This window comes from Vombatus ursinus, unplaced genomic scaffold, assembly GCF_900497805.2.
Source record: "Vombatus ursinus unplaced genomic scaffold, bare-nosed wombat genome assembly UNPS02014775.1, whole genome shotgun sequence".
NCBI lineage: Eukaryota > Metazoa > Chordata > Mammalia > Diprotodontia > Vombatidae > Vombatus > Vombatus ursinus.
In genome coordinates this window covers 9,167,248-9,190,076 of record NW_020954553.1, presented here as the reverse complement: position 1 = coordinate 9,190,076, position 22,829 = coordinate 9,167,248, and the positions used below count along the sequence as shown (strand labels likewise).

The window sequence follows — 22,829 nt, the reverse complement described above, 5'->3', positions numbered from 1 at the left end:
CCTATATGCTCTGTTTGGCAAACCTATCACTATCCTCTCTGTCTCCATCAGCATGGTTTGGAAAAACGTTCCTGCTTTTGAAAAGTTTGTGCTTTTGTGCATGTGTACACACACAGAGGTCAGCTTCCTTGTGCAGTACTTTGTCCTCTACCCTCACCCCCCATCCCGTCCACCCCCATGCACAAACTTCTCTACTCTCAGGGACTGACCACCTAGCCTACTCTCATGCGAGAAGCCTTCCTTGATGCACCTAGTCTATAACAAGCTTCACTCTTAGAACTTACATTGTACTTTGGGCTTCTCAAATGCAGCTGTCATCTAATGTGATTTGCTATGGTGGTCAGTGTTTGTATTAGCCCTATACTGGCATGACCATGGGGGCAGGAACTATATCCTAGCTAAACGTTGAATTTCCAACATTGCTAAGCACAGTGCATTATATGCAGAAGGCACTTAGTATATATTTTGTGTTTTGTATGTTTTTGGTGTAGAAAACGTAAGCTCCTGGTGAATAGGAAATGTTTCATTTCTTATATCCATCCTCAGTGCCTAGCATAGTGTCTGGTACATAGCAATTGTTTGATAAGTGCTTAATCAATTGATTTTCATCAAAGATATTTTGAAACTAAATGTGTTATCCACCTATTTGATGTTAGTTTACCTGTAAGTTTATTCCCTTGATGAATTCGACAGATATGATTGATTTCCCCTTATGGAAGCCAGTTCACCTTCTCTCTGTGAGTTGTTTGTACTATCATATGCTTTTGAAAAATAGCTAAGATATATTTTCTTTTACAGGTTATTCTTCTTTTTGGAGGAATTCCATATCTCTGGAATTTTTCTGGAGTAGTTTGTAGGCGTGCTGGATTTGGGCCAGAGTATGAGGTACTTTTTCTTATGTCTAAAAAATGTTTTCCCCCTTATTGACCTGCAGAGGTTTATTCTAAGGTTAATCTTGTTGGTAATTAAATCATTTGTTATTTATAGTTAGGACCTTGCATGGATTGACAATGGCATGTAGAACATTTTGTCACGAAATAGCTATTTGAATTAGCTCTGCGCCATAGCTGTGCGGGGATGTGTGGGACACCAGTCCAGAGGAGAATGGGAGGAATTCTTGGAGGAAGGAGCCTTTCGGAAGGGAGCAAACTACTCCCCAGCAGAACTACATTGGGATTCAGGAAGCATCGAGAAAGGAGCAGAGAATCGAGAAGTGACTTGTGGGCCTAGCTTGTGGGATGGCAACAGCCAAATGTTCTCCCTCTTTCTCCTTCATTTACAGCAGAAGTCGTAGGGTCATAGGTCATACATCTAAAGCTATGGGCCCTCAGAGGTCATCTAGCCAAACACACACATTTTATACTTGAGGAAACTGAGGGCCAGAAAAGTTAAGTGGTTTTTCTGAGTCACATAGGCAGTAAGTGGCAGATCTGAGTTTTGAACTCAGATCCTGAGACTCCAAATTCAGTGCCCTTTCCGCTGCATCATGCAGCCTTCCTATACCACTCCTTAGGACGTCCCATGTGGGCCAGAGGTTGCTGTTGCTTATCAGTCTTTGTCACTTTCAGAAGCGACACTTCATGGGCCTTGGGTCAGAGCACACACTTGAACTTAGGAATCCAGGGGCAGTGAGAACAAAGAGATTATTGAACCATTTAATAGAAGTGGTATTAGAGTCATAGAATTCTGCAAGCAGTTTCTTTTTTTTTTTAAGGCCAGATATATTTTTTTTAAATTTCTTTTGATTTATCAACATTCACTTCCATATGCTTTTGAGTTTGAAATTTTTCTCCCCCTCCCTCCCCAAGACGGCGCACAGTGTGATATGGGCGATACATATACGTTCCTATTAAACATATTTTCACATTAATGATGTTGTAAGTAAGAATTAGAACCAATAGGAGGAACCACCAGAAAGAGGAAACAAAACTCAACAGAAGAAAAAAAAAATAGCAAATAGTATGCTTCTATCTGCATTCAAAATCCATAGTTCTTTCTTTGGATGTGGATAGCATTTTCCATCACAAGGCCTTTGGAGCTGTCTTAGATCCTTGTATTGCTGGGAAGGGTTAAGTTTATCATTATTAGTCATCGCACAACGTGACTGTTATTGTGTACAACGCTCTCTTGGTTCTGCTCACTTCACTCAGCATCAGTCCATACAAGTCTTTCCAGGTTTTTATGGAGTCTGCCTGCTCATCATTTCTTATAGCACAATAGTATTCCATTACATTCATATACCACAACTGGTTCAACCATTCCCCAGTTGATGGGCATCTTCTCAATTTCCAATTCTTTGCCACCACAATAAGAGCTGCTGTAAATATTTTTGTACGTGTGGGTCCTAGAAGTGCTATTGCTGGGTCAAAGGGTATGCACATTTTTATAGCCCTTTGGGCATAGTTCCAAATCTGCAAGCAGTTTCTAATTCTGCTTTAATTCCAAATAAAAGAAATACAGAGGTTTGTTCATTTGGCATCTTGGGTAAATTTTTCTGTCTGCCGTAGAGATTCCGGTGCATCATTGTCCAGGTTCAGATCTCAACATGCCCTTTCCCTGATCCTGTCAGAATTACTATACTAGGAGAGAGGACAATGGCAGAGGAGGAAAGACGAGTAACTCCTGAGCCAAGACATTAGATATTTCAGCAGGCATCAATAAAAGCACGATTAACTTTGTAGGAAGGAGTTACAGTGTGCATATGTGCTTAAGTATAGAGATAAGCGTACACAGATATGAGGAGGTAGGGATAATATTCATGTTTTCTGTATAATATAGATGTCTAGTTTATAATGTCATTGTTTTATTTTTGAAAAACAAAGAAGTAAAACCTTTATTGTGGGCAAGGTTTGGGTTTTATTTTTTTTTTAATCCTCCCTAAGTAGGTGTCTTCAAGCCACTTTCTCAGAAGGGAGGAGCTGCAGTATTTTAACAAATAAACAGGTTTTGAAATACTTGTTCCCTTGCTAATAAGGGAGGCTACTGACAATAATGTTTCACATTTCTATTTTAAGTAGTAACTGATAGAGGTAACATTTGGGGAGGACTGCCTTCTGTCTCAGCAAGGTCACAGCTGCAGAAACAAAGGCTTTTCAAAGCAAGACAGGATATTGGAAATTAGCAAGCACTAATGTGTGCAGTTTTTGTTAACAAAATTAAAAGTGATCTCCACAGATGGATGGGGTGTACTTTTGCATTACTTAATGCAAGATAGGGGTGTGTGTGTGTGTCCATCTGTCCAAAACTGACTGCTGCAATAAGATAGATCTTTAGTAAAGTGACCTCTTGAGCAATGAGGTTCATTGATCACTTTTGTTGGGGGGGGGATCCCTTAATCAGTTTAATTACCTTTAACCTCTGTTTCTCTTAAGCTAACTAGTGTTGAGTCATGTGGAAATAGGCTTTATTAGTCCTGGGAAGTATTATTTTCACAAGAAAGCACCCTCTATTTGTGAAGCATATCTATATATCTGTATCTATGTATATGTTGTATGTATATATGTATATCTCAGGGATCAAAATGAAATGAAAAATATTTAGCAAGAATTTATTAAGCACCTACTCTGTATATTCCAGGCACTTTATAAATACTATCTTATTTGATCCTCACAACAACCGTGTGAGGGCTATTGTAGGTACTGTTATTATCCCCCTTTCACAGGTGAGGCAGCTGAGGAAGCAGAGGTTTAAATGGTTTGCCCAGGGTTACTCAGCTAGCGTCTGAGGTGTCTGAGGCTGGATTTGAACTCAAGGTCTTTCTGGATTCAAGGCCTGGTGCTCTATCCACCATAACAGGTAGCTGCTGCGTGTGTTCAGGCTCTGCAAACCGTAAAGCGCTGTGTAAGTGCTGGCTGTTAGTGGAGAATGTGATGCCATAGAAGGCACTGTGATACACCATGGGTGTGCTATTATATATGTATATTATTTTACATATATATTATTATACATACATACATTATATGTGCACTATGTATATAATATAATACACTATGTATATAATATAAGCACATATGTATGCTGTATTATATAGCTAGGTTAGGCGCAGAGCTAGAAGTAGACTGTCAGTCTATATCTCCCTCCTTTAGTTTCAGAGAGAGAGTTTTTTCTTCTTTAAAGTTACATTCCTCCCCTGCAGTCTTGACCCTCTCATTTCTTTTCACCTCTTCAGCTTGCTCTTCCCCCTCTGGCCCTCTTTTCAGCTCCCTTTGCCTGTTTCTTTTCTTCCTCGATTTCCCCAGGTGTGGACATTCCTCAGAGCTCTGCCCTCAGTCCTTTTCTTTGGCAGTCTCATTCACTTCCTTTCACTTTAATGTATTACCTCCCATACCTTTATCTGCAGCCTGAGCCAAGACCTGTATAAAGAGGATTCTGCAGGGCAGAGGTGAAGGAGGGAGGGCATTCCAGGCATCCAGGCTATTAACGATAATCTAAGAGAGAAGAAATAGAGGCCAGAACAAGAGTGTTATAAGTGAATGGAAAGAACGGGACAGATACAGGAAGTATTATGGAAGTAAAATCAGTTGTACTTAGCAACTGATTGGATGGTGGGGGCAAAATGTTGAGGGAATGATGATTCCAAGGTTTTGGTCCCTGGTAGCAAGTAGGACCATAGTGCCATCAATAGAAATAGGGAGGGGCAGCTAGGCGGCACAGTGGTTAGAGCACTGGCCCTGAAGTCAGGAGGACCTGAGTTGAAATCCGGCCTCATACCAAACACTTGACATGTACTAGCTGTGTGACCTTGGGCAAGTCACTTAACCTTGATTGCCTCACTAAAAAAAAAAAATAGAAATAGGGAAGTTGGGAGGAAGTTGCTCGCTTAGCAGAGCATAGGAGTGTGAAGTGACAGTGGGACATAGAGGTGGAAGTACACAGCAGACAGTTTGAGATGAAAGACTAACCCTCCGGGGAGTACGTAAGGCCACATTTTTAGACTTGGACCTCCTCTGTGTGGAACCGTTAGGAACACAAGGGAAAGAAGAGAGCATGAAGAGAGGAGAGAACGGGGCTGGGGCCCAGAGCCTTAGGAGGACCCTCATTTAGTGAAGACGAACTAGCCAAAGATACCAAGAAGACCAGTCAGAGAAGAGAGACGATAGAGAAGCCCAGGGAAGAGGAAGTCTCTAGGAGAAGAGGGTGATCAGCAGTGTTGAATCTCACAGAAAAGTTAAGGGAGAATGAGGACAGAAAAGAGTGTGGGATTTGGTAATTAAGAGACCGTTGATGACCTTGATGTAATAGGGCAAGAAGTCAAGTTGCAGGGGATTGATAAGAAGCAGAATGGCTAGCAAGATGGTAGAGGGAGTTAGGAGACATGGTTTTTTCTGGGCTTTTAGCGTTGGAAGGGAGGAGAAATATAGAATGGTGCTTTGAGGAGACAGAGTCAAAGGTAGTCTTCTTAAGAATTGAGGAGACCGGAACATGTTTTAGGCATTAGAGAGAGAGCCCCTGGGTAGGAGAGAGTACAGTTTGCCAGGGACAGGAAATGATTGTTGGGAAAAGTTCCCAAAGGAGAAGGGAGGGGATAGGCTTGAGGACATAAGTGGAGGGAGTTAACTGTAGCAAGGGGAAAAGGGTGATCTTATTTTCTGAGACTTAGGGGAATTGTGATGTTACTTTGTAGAAATAGTAATTGTCTTTTCCTGTCATCCATAGATCACTCAGTCCTTGGTGTTCCTGTTTTTGGCCACACTCTTCAGTGCCCTCACTGGCTTGCCTTGGAGCCTTTACAATACATTTGTCATAGAAGAAAAGCACGGCTTCAACCAACAGGTATTGTAGAATGCACTGACACTGTTCATTGTCATGTGGAGATGACCTTTCTTCTTTTCCGTTGTGCCGGGGGTCCCCAATTTTACTTATACATACATCACCTAACTTACACGTGTCACTTTACTTCTATTGCTTGAATAATTTGAGAAAAATGCGTGGTAGGTGCAACAAACATTGAGGTTTGGTTTTTTTTTTTCCTGTAAAACCTTTCTGCATTAATGAGTTCAGATATTTCTCAGGTGATGAATTTCAAACCAGTTCTTTTAAAGGTGTGAGGGACAAATGCAAAAAAAAAAAAATGAACTGAGTCAGGAAAGGAGGCTTGCCCTCTAGACCTAGCCCCACTTGAGTCTTACTATTGATTAATGAGCCTACACCCCAAAACTGTTGGGGTGGCATCCCCTCTGATGACACCACTACAAGTAAAGAAATGACCTCAAGAAAGGAGGAGCACTCAGAGCTGAATCCCAAGGCCTCTTCCTTCCTACTTTTTATAAAAGGTAGTCATTTCTTTTTTCTTTTCTTTTTTTTTTTTTTTTTAGGCAATTGGGGTTAAGTGACTTGCCCAGGGTCACACAGCTAGTAAGTGTCAAGTGTTTGGTCTGAGGGCAGATTTGAACTCAGGTCCTCCTGACTTCAGGGCTGGTGCTCTATCCATTGCACCACCTAGCTGCCCAAAAGGTAGTCATTTCTTTACAACTATTCTGGTTATTGATGTTTACAAAGTAGAGAAAAGGGGTTACTACTACCCAGGAGGTTGCAGGTGCTTAGCCTCAGGGTAAAACAGGATCATTGCATGCTAATGTTTCATATTCTTTTCAGTACTTCAAGGATTCTGGATTTCAGTGGTGTGTACTTTTACTTGTAAAAGATTTTAAAGAGTTACTGTTGGCAGAAATTTTCAGCATTCTGCCTTAAGCTAGGCTGCCCATCAGACAAGGGAGGTCCTTTTCTGGGTCAGGATCCTCTCCAGGTTGATAGGACCTTCCAGAGATTGTACTTTCCTGCTATGGTCTTAGAAACTTAGGGGTATTTTAACAATACAGTGAGCCATTGGAGTAAAACTTGAGTGGGAGAGTAATTGGCAATATTTTCAACAAATAGTTGTATTCAGTTGGTTATTTAAAGTAGCAGCTTTCTGTCATGATTTCTTTTTTTTTTCCCCAGACCTTAGGGTTCTTCATGAAAGATGCTATCAAGAAATTTGTTGTGACTCAGTGTATTTTATTGCCTGTTACTTCACTTCTACTTTATATCATTAAAATTGGAGGTGACTACTTTTTCATCTATGCCTGGCTGTTCACATTAGTTGTTTCTTTGGTGAGTAAAGTCTGTCTCTCTGTCTCTGTCTCTCTCCCTCTCCCTCTCTCTCTCTTTCCCCCTCCCTCCCTCCCTCTCTCTCCAGTAAGGAAACTAACTGCTTTAATTTTAATTAGCATGAAAATGATTTTATTTTGAAAGTAATCTTTACTACGATTTCATTAGGTTAAAATTTAAAATTAATTTTTTGTTCTGAATTTGACATATACCTCCTAGAGAGAACATTTCCACATATGTCACAAATATTTGTTATGTACAGCTTGCTTTTTAAAAAGTACATATTTAGTAGATTATTATTTTAAAAGAATTTTCTTATTTTTTTCTCAATTACATGTAAAAACAATTCTTTGTTTTTTTTATAATTTTTGAGTTCTAAATTCCCTTCCTTCCCTGTCCTTGAGAAGGCAAGCACTTTGATATAGATTATACATGTGCATTCTTGCAAAGCATTTCCGTATTAGCCATGTTGCAAAAGAGGAAAACTACTCTTAAGGAACAGGTGAAATTCGAGGTGAATGCTTATTAAACTGCCACGTTGATTCAAGTTTGTGTGGAGTACTTGGATTACCATGACTAATCTTGGAATTTAAAAAAATTTCTGTTGACTTTTTGTTAGTTCTTTTTTTCTAGATAGGAAGACAAGCCAGCAGAAGAAAATAATGACATGGAAACTGAGGCAGGGTAGAGTATCAAGAAGGAGGGGTGGTTAACAATGCTGTACAGGGGTCACCTGGGAAGAAGAGGATTGAGAAAAAAGCCCATTTGGATTTGGCCACTAAGAGGTCTTTGGTGACTTCAGGGATCACTCTTTTAGTTGAGTGGTGAAAAGAAAAGTCAGCTTGGATGGGAGTGAGGTGTGAGTGAGTGGGGAGGTGACGTTTTCCATATTGGAGCCAGGATGATCGCTTCAGACCTTTTTACTGGCCTTTTGTACATGGGACCCACAGATCGGCTGAGAAGAGGACGGAGGGATCAGGCAGGAGAGAAGGAAGTAATCTGTACATGTTCATATAGCATACATATATACATACATGCATACATACACAACTGCACACTTTCCAACTTCATTTCTTACTGCTACCCTTCATCTATTCTATGTTTCGGTCAAACTGACCTGTTTATTGTTCTCCTGATAGACCACGAGAGTTTCCTCCTGGGTAGTTCCTAACCAGTCTTCACATGACAAGTCAGATACCTCCTCCATGAAGCCTTCCTTCCTGCTATAAAACATTCTCTATCACTTCCCTGGCATAGAATTACATACTGCAATAAGACATCTCTCATATTGTTATATCATTTTTATTCAAAATTATAAAATGGTAGAGCTGTAGAAGTGATCTTAGCTAGTATAATCATGGGTTCTTGGCATTTATAAAAATTCAGAGACATCAGAGATCATCTAGTCCATCCCCTTCATTTTGTAGATGAGGAAGCTGAGACACAGAGAGGAGGAGTGATTTGCCCAATCACACAACTGTTAAGTGACAGAGCTGGATTTTTAAACTTAGGTCTTCTGACTCTCAAGTCTATTGCTTTTTCCATTAGGTCATGCTGTTTTTCCATTTTCTTGTGTTAGTTTACTTGAAATGTTTCTCATCTCCCCCATCAGATTGTCCTTAGGAATTCTGTAGTCTATACTTTTCCCCCCACAGTGCCTGGCATAGTGCAGTGTACGTGAGTATTATGTAAATGAAGGGGAATATAGTAGAGGAGCACTTGTTTTCTCTACTGTCTTCTCTCTTTCACCCCTGTTTTCATCCTTTCCTCCATACATCTGAGAAGCACTTCTCTTTTTTTCAGGCTTAGAAACATCTGCAGTGCCAGAGAGATAGGAAAGACGTTTCTGTATGATGATTTTCTTGAAGGACAAACACAAGTCATTGGTCATGAGATTTTGCACAGTCAATGCCTTGTTTAAGGTCTGGTTAAATCTGAAAACAGTGGGGGCCCTGAACTAGTGTGCATAAGGGATAACCCTAAGAGTTGCTTAAAAATACTAGAAATATGATTCCCAGAGTTCACCTTGGCCCTTGATAAGTGGACACATAGTGCATTTCAGCTTCTGCTTGGGCTCTCATTAGGAGAGCATAGTCAGGTATAGGAGGGTCACGTGTGAAAATAGACTGCTTGTAGAAAACATCTTAAGGCCCCTGCTAGCTCCGCTGGACTCACGTCCTAGATGCGTTGTAGGACTTCACCATGTGTCTTGGATGGCAGCCTGCTTTCGGGCACACATTGTGGCCCATCTCTTGGCTTCTGCACACTGTTCTTTCCTTCTCTGTCCCAGACTGACTTACCCTAGAGGCAAGGTCTAGGGCCAACCATGTCCCTGCTCTATTGTTATTGCTCCACCCCATGGCAGCCACCACTGGAGCTTAGCTCCAGTCACTGAAGAAACATAAAGCTGTAAGATGTGGGCTTAAACAGATGCCGAAGGGCAGGTAGGTGGCGCAATGGATAGAGCACCAGCGCTGAAGTCAGGAAGACCTGAGGTCGAATGCAGCCTCAGACACATAACTCTTACTAGCTGCGTGACCCTGGGCAGTCACTTAACCCCATTGCCTAGCCCCCCCCCCCCCCCAAAAATATATATATATATAGACATATATGTATGTATGTATGTGTGTATGTATATATATAAAAACAGATGCCAAATCTTAATTTTGGAGCAGTTTTACCATTGTTTCTTGTAAGCTGTAGTAAACATAATGGGTTCACCAGTAATGTAGTTCCAGATTGACTGGAGGTGACCAGCATCCCTGTTCCCTCTAGGATGAAATGTAAGCTACTCTGCTTGGCATTTAAAACCATCTACTGTCTAGCTCTCACCTTTCCAGACGTTTCATATTATTCCCTCCCCCACCCCCACCCAACATCGTTGCAGTCCTATTAGACCTCTAGCTAGCTATTCTTATGCATCTTCATCTCTTAGAGTTCCCAGCTTCCTTCAAACCTCAGCTCAAAGTCCTCTTCAAACCCTGTGACGCATTTGTGACCTGGGAAGCAATAGCACCAGAAGATGGACAGCAAGACACGTGGCCAGGAGGAATTCACAGTAAAGCTTCCTGGGCTCCTGGGAAATAATGATCCACTTTTCAAGTATTAAAAAACAGAGAACACATGTCAAAGATTGTTGGTCCACATTCATTTTTTAGCCCTACCTCAAAGGGTGCAGTCTAATCTACAGCATTTCATTGTGATTGTCATGTATCAACATGCTAGTTTTACATATAACATTGTACACATTTACTTACCTAAAAAAAAATTCTAGGGATATCAGAACCATAGAGGCCCTGCACTGCAAAGTACTCACTCATTTATTTTTGTTAAAAAAGGTGTGAAAAACAAAAACAAAAGGGGAGCGGCAGCTAGCTGGCGCAGTGGATAGAGCACCGACCCTGAAGTCAGGAGGACCTTGAGGAGGAGGGCCTCGGACCAAACACTTGACACGTACCAGCTGTGTGACCCTGGGCAAGTCACTTAACCCCAATTGCCTAAAAATAAAATAAAATTAAAAAATTTTTAAATTTTTAAAAATAATATTTAAAAATTAAAAAATAAATATTAAAAACATAAATAAATGCTTAAAAAAAAAAAAAGAAAAGGGGCAACCTAGTATGGACTGGCTGTTGGGCAATGCCTGTTCTGGCTATTTGAACTTTAAGGAGAAGTAACATGTCATTTATTCACTTGTGCTTCTCCTCAGTCAAAGTGCAGAGAAAGAAGGCTGGGACAGGTGAAATTCACTTTAATTTAGGTAGAAAGAGCAGCAGGTTAGAAGTGAGGAAACCTAGTTTAACAGCCTAACTCTTATTTATTAGCTGTTATCTTTGGCAAATGTCTTTAATCCCTTGAGGCCCCAGATTCCTCATTTGTAAAGTTGGGGGTTGGACTTGATCTCCAAGATGCCTTCTCTTTCTGATAACCTATTATGAATCATTTATTAAGTGCTTACAATTCTTACAGAAATAGACACTGAAGATAAAAATTTAAGTGTAAATACATTATCCTCCAGGAGTTTACAGTCTAATTCTGAGAGGGCACATGCATACAAGTTACTGTGATACCAGAAAGGAGATGCAAAGGAGATGAGCCTTGATCTCCCCTTCAAGCATCATTCCTGCATTGTCAGCTGTCTGGTGGATATACCAGAGGCTTCTCAAATACAGTTTGTCCAAAATGGAACTTGTTTCTTCCTTATTAAACCCCATCTTCTTTCCAATTTTCCTTTTTCTGTTAAAGGCACTGCCATATTTTCCATTCATAACTTCAGAATCATCTCTGATTTTTTTCCTCTTCCTTACCCCGCCTTGTCTAGAATATAATTTCTCTTCATCTTTGCCCCTAAGAATCCTTTTCCCTTCAGGGCCCAGTAGTTTTCTCTAATCATTCCACACAGGCCAGGTTTTAGTGTTCTCTCCCTCCCTCCCTCCCTCAAATTCCTTTTCCCTTTACTCATTTATGTACATATGGATTCTCTTCCCTTGCTCCCCATTGCCAGCTCCTCGAGAATGGGACTGTCTCTTTTTATCCCCATTGCTAGCGTGCAAAGTAGGTAGGCACTTAGAATTTATTCAGCTAAATTTCATAGCACAAAATATAATGAAAACTTTGAGGAGGGAAAGATTCTTTCAACTTCGGGCTAGAGAGGTCACTTCATGGAGGAGGATATTTGTGAGGTGGGTCTCGAAGGGAGGGAGGGGCCTCAACCAATTGGAATGGGAAGCAAACCATTCCAGGCATGGGGGTCACTTAAGCAGAAGCACAGAGATGGGAGAGGCCAGGACAGCGGCAGAGAATGAGAGGAATGTAGGAAGGGAAGGTGGAGGAGAGAAAGTTGGAAAGGCAGTTTGGAGACCCATTGTGGAAGCTTATACTTTGTTCAGTAGGCAGTGGGGAGTCACTTACGGATTTTGGGGAAAGTAGTGACGTGATCAGACTTGCCATTAGGAAAAGTCCTCAGTTCGTGTGAGAAGGGTAGCTTGGAGAGGTTGGCAGCAGGGAGAGGTAAGGGATACGTCCGTCACAGAGCTCTGGTCAGAGGGGCTAGGGAGCTGTACCAAAACCCAGAACCTCGGAAAGCTTTGTAAACCTGTCCATGTTAATCCTTCTTCAAAAGACTTCTTAGAGGTTGTTCTCACTTTTACATTTCAGGTGCTTGTCACTATCTATGCTGACTACATCGCCCCTTTGTTTGATAAATTCATTCCTTTGCCTGAGGGAACCCTCAAAGAAGAAATTGAAGTGATGGCAAAGAATATTGACTTTCCTTTGACTAAGGTGTATGTTGTGGAAGGTAAGGCTTTACTGAAAGAAGGTCTTAGCTTTGAACTTTGTCATTAAAGTTCAAAAATGTGAATGAAGGAAAGTTCAACGTTTGCTTTTAGAGTTAGGCTCTAAAATTTGGAATCTTGAGTTTTCTAGGAATTGGGGATGCAGCAGAACCCCAGTGTTATTGCGAAGTAAGGACATTATTTTACTTATTGTAATGAAAAATATAATATAAATGGAACATGATTTAACCTTCAGGTTGTAAAGATAGTAATAATTAACTATGTCCAAAGCATTTTCTTAACTCCATCCCTGTAAAATGGGTAGTAGAAGCATTTTTAATTCCATTTTACAGATAAGGAAATTATGGCCTAAATTGGAATGGACTTGCCCAGTCACACAACTGTTACTGTTGGCATCAGGATTCAAACTTGTCTTTTGACTCCAAGACCTCTTTCTCCTACGTCACACTCTCTCAATTCTCCAACAGCAACAAAACATCTCAGTTGATTCTCAAAATAATCATCTAAGGCTGGGAATACAGTATTATGATCCTCATATAAAAAGGGAAACTGAGGTTCAGAGAGGTTGTCACTTAACGAAGGTTACATAACAGGTATAGCACATTTTGTGGCTGTTTCTATACCCAAAGGGAGAGAGTAGTAAGGTCATACCTCATTGACTTGCCTGGGAATGAAACCCTTGACTGCTCTGGAACTGTCCTGAAACCAGCTGTCACAGAGGAAAGAGCTGAAGGCATGCATAGTTCACTGGCCAGAGCAGCAGGGCAAACGCTGAACTGGGAATCGGAAGATCCAGCTTCACATTGTGATTCAGACTTCATAGCTGAGCATGTCACTGAACTTCTCGGAGCCTCAAGTTTTTCATCTATAAAATGAGAGTGCCGGACTCTGACTGCAGAGGCCCCTTCTAGCTCTAAATCTATGATCCCCTTACCTTTGGGGGGGCAGTGACTAAGAAAACCAAGCCCCTTGTACCAAAGCTGAGTGTGCAGGAGGAGCCAAGGCATTTTCCATGCATCTGCCAAGCGCACGTCTGACCACGGCAGTATGCTCAGTCACTCCAGTGGCTCCCTGTGACCATCGTCTGAAGGCCGGCACAACCTGGCCCCCTCCGACCCTTTCATACACACTATGGTACAGCCCAGTTAGCCTTCTTACCGGTCCTCATATGTGCCATATGATATCACCATGCCTTTGTACCAGCTGGCCTCCATGCATGGAATACATCCCAGTGTTGCCATTACCTCTTAAAGTCTCTACCTTTCTCCACGGTTCAGCTCAGGTACCTGCTGCATGAAGCCTTTCCTGATCCTCCAGCTGCCATGGTGGGGTGCTGTGTCCCCCCAACCCCAGTTATCTTGCATCTGCTTTGTGTGTGTGTGTGTGTGTGTGTGTGTGTGTGTGTGTGTGTGTGTGTGTGTGTGAAAGAGAGAGTGAGATCTCCCCTCACTAGACTGTGTATATTTGTGTGTGTGTGTGTGTACATATATATATATATATATACACAGGTATGTAGGTATATATATATATATATATACAGGTATGTAGGTATACACACACATATACGTGTAACTAGACTGTAAAGTCCTCCTGGGCAGGAGCTGGTTTGCTTTGCCTTGCTTTGTGTCCTTAGCTCCTGCTGCAATGCCTGGCACCTAGGAGGTGCTGAATAAAATATTTGTTCATTGAAAAGCACAGGGAACAGAGACTGTGAGAAGCCATTGCAGACTTGGTCTCTTAACTGAGAAATGAGAGCAGCTAACAGAGCTGTTTTACCGAAAGGAACAGGGTAGCACTGCTGGGGCTTTAGCACACATGCACACACTCACATGTGCTCACACTTCAGTACTTATTGTTCATTGAATATCCATTGAATGTCTGCTACGTGTTCAACATTGTGAGAGAAACAAAAATATAGAATGTGGATCCAGTCTTCAGGAGGTTTACGGTATAATTGAGGAGAAGAAACTGACATGAAAATCATGAATAAATATTGATTGCTGTGAAGTAATCATAAAATAGTATAAGAAGATATGGAGTTATGTGTTAAATTATAGGAGGGCTGTGGGAATTCAGAGGAGGGTGGCAGTGACACCTGGGGAAACTGGAAAGAAAGCTACATGGAGAAGGAAAGCCCAGGCTTGAAGGATGGGCAGGATATAACGTGAAGGACATTCCAGCAAAGAGAACAGCATAAGTGGAGTCATGGATGTAGGAATGAGAGCAGTAATCCATCCATCCCTTCTAGCATTCCTCCTAGTTCTTGTTTCTCTTTTGTGACTATACCCCTTGAGAAGGCCATCTGCAATAGGTCTTTCCAGTTCCTTTCCTTATTTTCCTCTTAACTCTCTAGAGTCTGGCTTTCAACTGAAACTACTGCTCTATAAAGCTACCAGTGATCTCTTAATTGTCTAATCTAATGGCCTCTTTTCAATTCTCATCCTTCCTTCAGCTTCACTCTAGGATTTCATGGCATTCCTCTCTGCTTCTCATCCTACCTGTCCAACAGCTCCTTTTCTATCTTCTTTAATGGTTTTTCACCCAGATCACTTCTGTTAACTGTAGATGTCCCCCAGCTCTTTGTCCTGAGCACTTTTTTCTTCTCCCCCATACTGTTTCACTTGATGATCTCATCCACTCCCATCGATTCCATTAGCATTTCTATGTAGATGATTCTCAGATTTATTTGTCCAGTTTACATCTTTTTGTAGAACTGCAGTTTCACATCTCTTATTCCTACTGTCTTTTGGACATCTGGAACTGTATTTCTCATAAACATCTTAAGCTCACCATGTCTAAAACTGAACTCATTATCTTTCCTCCCAAACTCTCCCCTCTTCCTAACTTACCTATTAATGTTGAGTTCCCTGGTCCCTCCATCTTGTGACCTAGGTGTTATCGTTTATTCTCTCACCTCCCACATCCAGTTAGTTGCAAAGTTATGTCATTTGTAGCTTTGTAACATCTCTTGAATATGCCTTCTCTGATGCTGCTGTCACCCTGGTGCAGGTCCTCATCATTTCATGCCTAGACTTTGCAACAGCTGCTAGTACAAGCCTACACAACCTTTGACCCATGGCCAAAGGACTTCAGGCGGCCCTTGAATAATGTAGAGGATGTTGTGCAGGCCTGTGCTAGTGGGTTTGCCTGCCACAAGACTTCCCACTCCATTCATCTGTCAAAGTGATCTTCCTAAGGTGCAGTTCTGGTTTTATCATCCACCTACTCAGTCAATGCTAGCGGCTCCATATTTCCTCCAGGATCAAATAGAAAATCCTCTGTTTAACTTATAAAGCCCTTTATAACCTGGCCCCTGTCTCCTTTTCCAGCCTTCTTATACTTTACTCCCCTCCACATACTTTGTGATTCAGTGACACAGGCCTCCTGGCTGTTCCACACAAGATCTTCTATCTCTTGAAGTTTTCACTGGCTTTTCCCTCTACTTGGAATTCCCTCCTTCCTCTTGGCCTCCTTCAGGTTGCAGCCAAAGTCTGACCTGCAACAAGCCTTTCTGAATCCTCCTTAATGCCAGTGCCTTCCCTCTGCTAGTTGTCTCCAATTTATCCTATCTATAGCTTGTTTGTACAGAGTTGTTTGTGTGTTCCCTCCTATCATACCAAGAGCTTCTAGAGGTCAGGGATTGCCTTTTACCTTTCTTTGTATCCCCAGCACAGTTCCTGCCTGGCATGTACTAGGTGCTTAATAAATGCTGGTTGACTGACATAGTAAGGGTCTTGAAAATAGTAAGAACTTTAATGTTTGTTAATTGAATTGTCCTGTTTTTCAGGATGATTACATCCATTCTTTCACATGGTAAAGATAAAGGCTTCCAGAAAATAGCCTAGGGAAGGCCCTGGCAGAGCAATAGCATACTTGGCCATAATAGAATACATCCTGTATTGTAGTCTGTGCTGGTATCTTGACTTGGGGCTTAGAGAATTCATCATCTGGTAGTCAGCTTCTGGTGGTGAACCTTTGGGTTGTGGTTTAGATTCATGCCTAGACAAAGAGAAACAAGTCCACCACGAAGTTTTGCCAGACTGGTTGGACCTGATAGAGCCTGTGTGCCCCTCGCCTAGTGTCTGAAAACCCAGGGTCATAGAAAATATCAATAAAGCCCATCCTTTTTTTGCTCAGGTTGGACCTATGGGGAACTCTGGGTGAGAAAATTCCTTCTACAAATGCAGGTTCTTAGAGCGTTGTCTGGGAAACTGAGAAGTTAGGTGACTTGCTTGGGTGATGGCCAGTGTGTGTGTCCGAGGTGAGACCTGCAGTCTTCCTGATTCCAGACTGGCCCAGTGCCTGGTTCGGGGATTCATAGAAGAGCTGCTTGTGTGTATGTGATGCTCTGTAGTCAGTCTTACTTGGTCCTCACAATGACCCCGATGGCAGCTGTCCTGCCTCTTCTTTGCTCTCCTCTTTTTCTCTCCTGCTTCCACCCCTTCTGAGCTTCAGTATACCTAGAATTGTTCTTACAGGACAGTTATCTGCTCTTGTCTGTTTATGTGTCTTTTTCAAATTTGAGTTTGTCAGTGAGTTTCCTGTGTATCCACATCTATTCCTTTTTGTCCAAATTTACTTTACTTTTTATTAATATCCCTGGTTTGCCTTGCTTGGTACTATTACTCTGACCATTTGTCTATAAACAGCTGAGTTAGTGAGTTTGTTGCTGTCATTTCTTAGATTTTGTCTTCTGTGAATTTGGGGATATTTATACTACAATTCTTGCATTGTAGGGTACTCTGTGATTTCCAGCTTGGTAGCTATATATAGGTAGGATTGTTTGTTTTTTTTAATTTATTTGATTAGATTTGTAGTATTCCAGGAAAATATATTTTTACCTGCCCTTGCTAGGTAGGCACCAGCCTGGACCAAGAATCCATTATGGCTGTATTTTTAAATTCTCTTCTGTGTGTCTCTTTGTTGTATTGTGCTTTCCAGTCTTAAAGCACTTACCTTACATTATCTCATATAGTCCTCTTTGGATCAACAAGTTGCAGACCAGAGCTGGGTGTACTATAGAGGTCCCTGTGCCGTGCATTGTCTGCTTCCTCCAAGGAAGAAAAAAAGAGAAATAGGAGGACTCTGTAAGCTAATACATATGACGGAGTCCCATGGGATTAGGATTGGAAAACCAGATCTATAGCTTGTTTGTACAGAGTTGTTTGTGTGTTCCCTCCTATCATACCAAGAGCTCCTAGAGGTCAGGGATTGCCTTTTACCTTTCTTTGTATCCCCAGCACATGAGCCAATTCGGGTGACTTTTATTTTTTCTTTCTGTTTACTAGTTCCAAACATATTTGTGTATCTGTGGGCAAGGGGGCACTTCAGAACCTTAGGCTTAGCTGAAGCCAACAATATTACTTTGCTAAATAATTGTGGAGTTTAACCTAAGAAAGTAGTTAGTGTATAATTTTATATTTTATGATTTCTCTGCCTTCCAGTGTCAGCTAATGGATTTGATTATAGAGGCGAATATCTTGGTTTATGCTCACCCAGTTAGATCTTCATTACCTTCCTGCACCTCCCTCCTTGAACAGATGTTCTGGACTCTCCTCCCCTGCCTATATCAGTATTACTTTCCTTCATCTATTAAGAGATCCCCTGGCCTCAGCCTCTTACGTGAATCTGTATTATGCAAGCAACTTCAGGCCCCAGTGGATAGAGCTCTGGGCACAGAGTCAGGAAGACCTCACCTCAAATACTAGTTGTATGAGACCCTGGGCAAGTCGCCTTTGTCTGCCTTAGTTTCCACATCTGTAAAATGAGACTAACGAGAGCACCTTCCTTGCAGAATTGTTGTGAGGAGCAAATGAGATGATAGTTGTAAAGTACTTTACACACCTTAACGTGCTACTGTGTAAGAGCTAGTTAGCAGCAGCTGGGCTTCCTAGAATGATTGCCATTTAGAGAACAACTTAGCATGGGGTGTTTCTTGGAACCAGCCCAGTGACCTATACCTACTGCATCTATAGCAGAAATGTAAAATCCAGTGTTCAAAAAGATGACTTTGAGTCATTGATTAAAGGTTAAATTATGTTATATGCACACCCTTTTTTCTAGGATCAGAAACAGTTACAAATTTTCACAGAAATTGTCTGAATTTTATAAATCTAGACAATGATAATTCCCACTAACTTGTATGTTGCTATGTTTGAAAATATCTAAATATTAAACCATATAAGTCAAGTAATATTGATCAAGTGCTTTAATATTCTCTGGTGACAGGACTTTAAGGACTTGACAGATTAAGAAAGAGTTTGTTAAGTCAGAATGTCAGCATGGTACAATGCTAAGAGTGCTTGTCCTAGGGGTGGCCAGCCCAGGCAGTTCTGTCCTGTCCCGTCCTGCCCCATCTTGTCCCATCCTGACCTGTCCTGTCCCATCCGGGCTCCAATACTTAACTGTCATGGAGCCTCACTGGGCTTCAGTTTGCTGTCTAGAAAACAGATAATGACATGTCTACTGCCTCTGTTAGGATGCATAAGGGTCATGCTTTGTGAACCTAAAAGCAACCATATGTCTCCTAAGTTACCACTTTTAAAGATCATTATTTCATCAAAGTGGGTTCTCTCCACTTATGCAGAACACAGCTTCTCCACTGTTCCTTGTGATTGGCTGTGGCCAGAATATTGACCACCTGATGACTGACCATCCAGGGTAAGCCTCTCTGCTCCTTGCCTGTCACTGGGCCTGTCTGCCAGGCCTTGCAGCATGACACAGCCTCCTGGAGCTCATGCACTCTCTAACATGCTGATTTCTGCACTGATGTCGTCACAGGTTTGAAGAAAATAAATGAATGCCAAAGATATTGTTGTGGCATATTGGCAGTAATTTTAGGTAGTTGACTGAGTCCTCAGGCAGAGCGCTAGCATGACAGAGAGGATTTTTTGTCCATTCCTCTCATAATGACACTGAGCAGAACTGGGCAGTTTCAGGCCCCAGAAGTTTAGTTGATCTCTCCTTTGAACTCTCCCAACAGGATCGAAGCGCTCCTCCCACAGCAATGCATACTTTTATGGCTTCTTCAAGAACAAGCGCATTGTTTTGTTTGACACGCTGCTCGAAGAGTACTCCGTGCTCAACAAAGAGCTGACGGAGGAGGGCTCCTCAGAATCCCCCAAGAGTGAAGAAGGGGAAAGCCCAGAGACGAAGGCCAAAGGGCGAGTGAGTTTGACTTGAACTCTTGTTTTCTGCTTTCAGTATCTGCAGCCACTGTTGGCAGTCCCAGGGGTGAAGCCCCTGTTTAGAGAACATGGAATATCCCTATACCTGTCCACTGCTTATATAATTGCCTCATACCACTAGTTCTGGGGTTAGAGGCTGCTGGGCCACAGGGGCTTTGCTTGCCATCAGGAACAGGATCCACTTGTGACACGGCCACAGTCCCTTACTGGCAAGTTGGATTTCAGATAGAGGTCCTGTATTTTGGAGTGATGTCTTTGTCTTAAGACAAAGAAGTGTCATTTTCTGGGATAAGGGAATTCTCAAAAACCCCAAGAAGATGCGATAAGTTCCTTACTAAAAATGTCATTGAAACTATGTCAACACATAATGTCTGGGAAGGACATTAGAACTAGTACATTTAGCCTAATCCTCAAACCCATAGTGGTGAGTAGACTGCCATCATTAGCCAGCAGAGGCAGCCTTAACTGGAATGTTTAAGGAGGAGAAATGCTGTTACTGGTTTCCAGAAAATAATTAGACTAGACCTATATAATATACCAGCAATCAAGGTCCCTGGTGGAGCAGTGGATAGAGTGCTAGGCCTGGAGTCAGGAAGACTTGAATTCCAATCTGCCCTCATCCACCTGCTAACTGAGTGACCTATGGCAGGTCTCAACCTCAATTTCCTCAACTGTAAAATGGTGTTAATAAGAGGAATGTTGTGAGAGTCAAATGAGATATTTGTAAAACTCTTAGTGTAGTGCCTGGCCCATAGTAGACTCTGTATTAATACTTATTCCCTTCCCTTCCCCCTACTATGGGCCAGGCACTATTTTAGTGCTAAGGACACAAATACAAGCTCCTGAGGTTTGCCCTATTTAGGGGTCCAGAGGACTGTCTGCCGTTTCTCCTCAGTGTGCTGAGAGGCAGTGGGAGAAGCAGGGTGTTGTGTTTCTGTGTTCCTGTGGCAGAGCTTGGTACTTTGCCCATGTCAGGGGGGCAGTGTTCCAGGAAGAGCTAAGTGTGATAAGACCATTGGATAACAGCCTGTCCAGTGCTTGAGTCTCCAGGGTATGTTTGGGCAGAAGGCAAAGTCCAAAATTAACTCTGTGTTAGCAGTGAGTGAGACCAGGCTGCTCAGCTGTCCTAGGGGTGCTCTGTGACCCGCGGGAGAGGGAGGGAGGACATACTTTACAGAGTTACTACCTTTTTTGGCCTGTTTTCCTCCCCTGGCCCCACATATGCTGGGAAGAGAATCAAGTGTTTTTTTCTACATGATTTTTTTTCCCCTGCTACTGTCATCAGCACAAACAAAAGATGAAATTAAAGTCTCACCCAAAACTTTGCCAGGGTAAGGTGCATGGACAGGTTTGTAAACAGTCACAGGATCATAGAATTTAGAGCAGGAAGAGGCCTTAGGGATAATGTAGTTTGACCTTGTCTTATTACACAAGGGGGAGTCTCCAGGCTCCAGGTAGGGGAAATGACTTGTCCAACACCAGGTGTATGATAATAGGACTCAGATCTAGTTTTAGGTTCTCTGACTGTTCTATTACACCCCACCTCTGCATTCATCTGCACCTGCCTAGCTACCTCAGTCTTCATTCTCCCTGGTGTGTATTTCCATCCCCATAAAAAGGAACAGGAAGTTCTGGGTCTCTTTTCCCACAATTTCATGGCTGTTAGACTTCACTCTAAAATGTTAAAGAAAAACTAGGTACCCAATTGGTTGGTTTTTTTTTTAATTAAAATTTTATCCCAAAGTTAGCAAACAACAAATAGAATACGCTTTTATATAATATAGATAATAGATAATAGAACAGAAGATGGATTGTAGCTGAAACGGCAGGCCTCAGTTATGTACAGTTTGCTTTTCTTTTTAGGTTTATCATAATATCAGCCTCATGCTTTCAAAGCTGTCCGTCTTTTTTGTGGCTTCCGTTTTTTGTTTTTTTCCTCTCCATTTAGGTATCTTTTTACATTCAGACTTTTATGGTTTATCTGTCATTTGCACTTGTGCGTGTGTACATGCACAGACACACACACACACACACACATACACACAGCTTTCTTTTAATGTCTCTAACTTTATGACATAAGGACTTGTTAAGAGAGGGGGCAGTATTAGTAGCTCTAGATTCCATTTAGCTCAGCGCAGTGTCTGGCACGTAGTAGGTGCTATGTAAATGCTTATTCTCTTCCCTTCCCATTTCTTCATTGCTGCCAACATTCACACTATGCTGCTGCCTGTCACAGCACTTTTTCTGTCTTGAACAACAGTTGTTTTTAGAGTATGGCAGAGACCTGGGTCACTACAGCTTCTAGTTTCTTTGAGCTGCTCCCCTTGGCCCAGCTATAGCTCCTGGAGATCTACTCTCTGATCACTTCTTTCACCTGCGTTGTAGGGCCCAGAGCCCCCTTTCTTTGGGCTGCATGAATCCCATGTTCTTCCTCTTGTGTTTTGGCCCTGGCTGCTCTCCTGCCTGGCTTGGCTGTGAAGAAGAGGAGGTTTGTTTCCAGTAGCCTCCCCCTCTCCCCTGACTCCTTTGGGGGCGTCTTCTCCAGTTAGTGGAGTCTTCAGAGCTTAGGCCTCAGAGGACAGAGGGGTACCAGTGTGCTCTGAGGAAGCATCGGAGGGAGTTTGAGGAATGGTCTGGATTTGCCCTTGCACGCTCCACCCCAGCTTTGTGGTCATCCTGCTGTTAGTTTCTGGATCATTCCCCCGATGTCTCATGATTTCAGCACAGACCTTTGTCATAAGGACAGAAAGTTGGGATGACACTCAGCTGGTATAATTCAGACAGTCAGTTCTAGGATTACTTCCAACCTCTTTTACTCCAGTTCTATGAATGTTGTATATGGTCTCTGGCAGCAGGGGCCATGACCCAGATCAGTGACCCCAAAGGAGAGAAAGACCCAGACCCCATGCCAACGGCACAGCAACCACACTGCCTCCACCAGCCTCAGCCCTTCTTTCCTTTGCTCACTCTCACCACCTGCCTGTCCTATATACCTGAGGTACCCCAGGCTTTTCTTCATCATTTGGCTTTCCTAAATCCCCTGAAAGGTGGGCCATATTAACTAAGCTATCTAGTTCAGCTGTTCCCAAAGCCTGCTGTAGCAGGGTTATCCTGAGGATGTCCCCCATTGTGAGCTGGGTGCCAGCTGTCCCTCTCCCTCCTCCAGGCCCTGTTAGTGCTTAGAGATAAGACTTTGGAAATCTGAAAGCATTATGTAGATGCCATCTCTTATTATCATGGGCACGTCATCAGCCCT

The 22,829-nt window shown here is 42.3% G+C and overlaps 1 protein-coding gene across 2 annotated transcripts in view; it reads left to right on the top strand.

Moving 5' to 3' along the window:
• Positions 1-22,829, top strand: part of ZMPSTE24 (zinc metallopeptidase STE24) — a 48,899-nt gene that overhangs the window by 12,655 nt on the left and 13,415 nt on the right. Inside the window, exons 3-7 of one of the 2 annotated variants that reach the window (XM_027864509.1) lie at positions 799-885; positions 5,656-5,772; positions 6,940-7,092; positions 12,247-12,388; positions 19,369-19,553. In XM_027864509.1, the coding sequence (XP_027720310.1) occupies positions 799-885; positions 5,656-5,772; positions 6,940-7,092; positions 12,247-12,388; positions 19,369-19,553 (684 nt within the window). The remainder of the gene's footprint in view (positions 1-798; positions 886-5,655; positions 5,773-6,939; positions 7,093-12,246; positions 12,389-19,368; positions 19,554-22,829) is intronic. The other variant, XM_027864511.1, reaches the window with a different exon arrangement.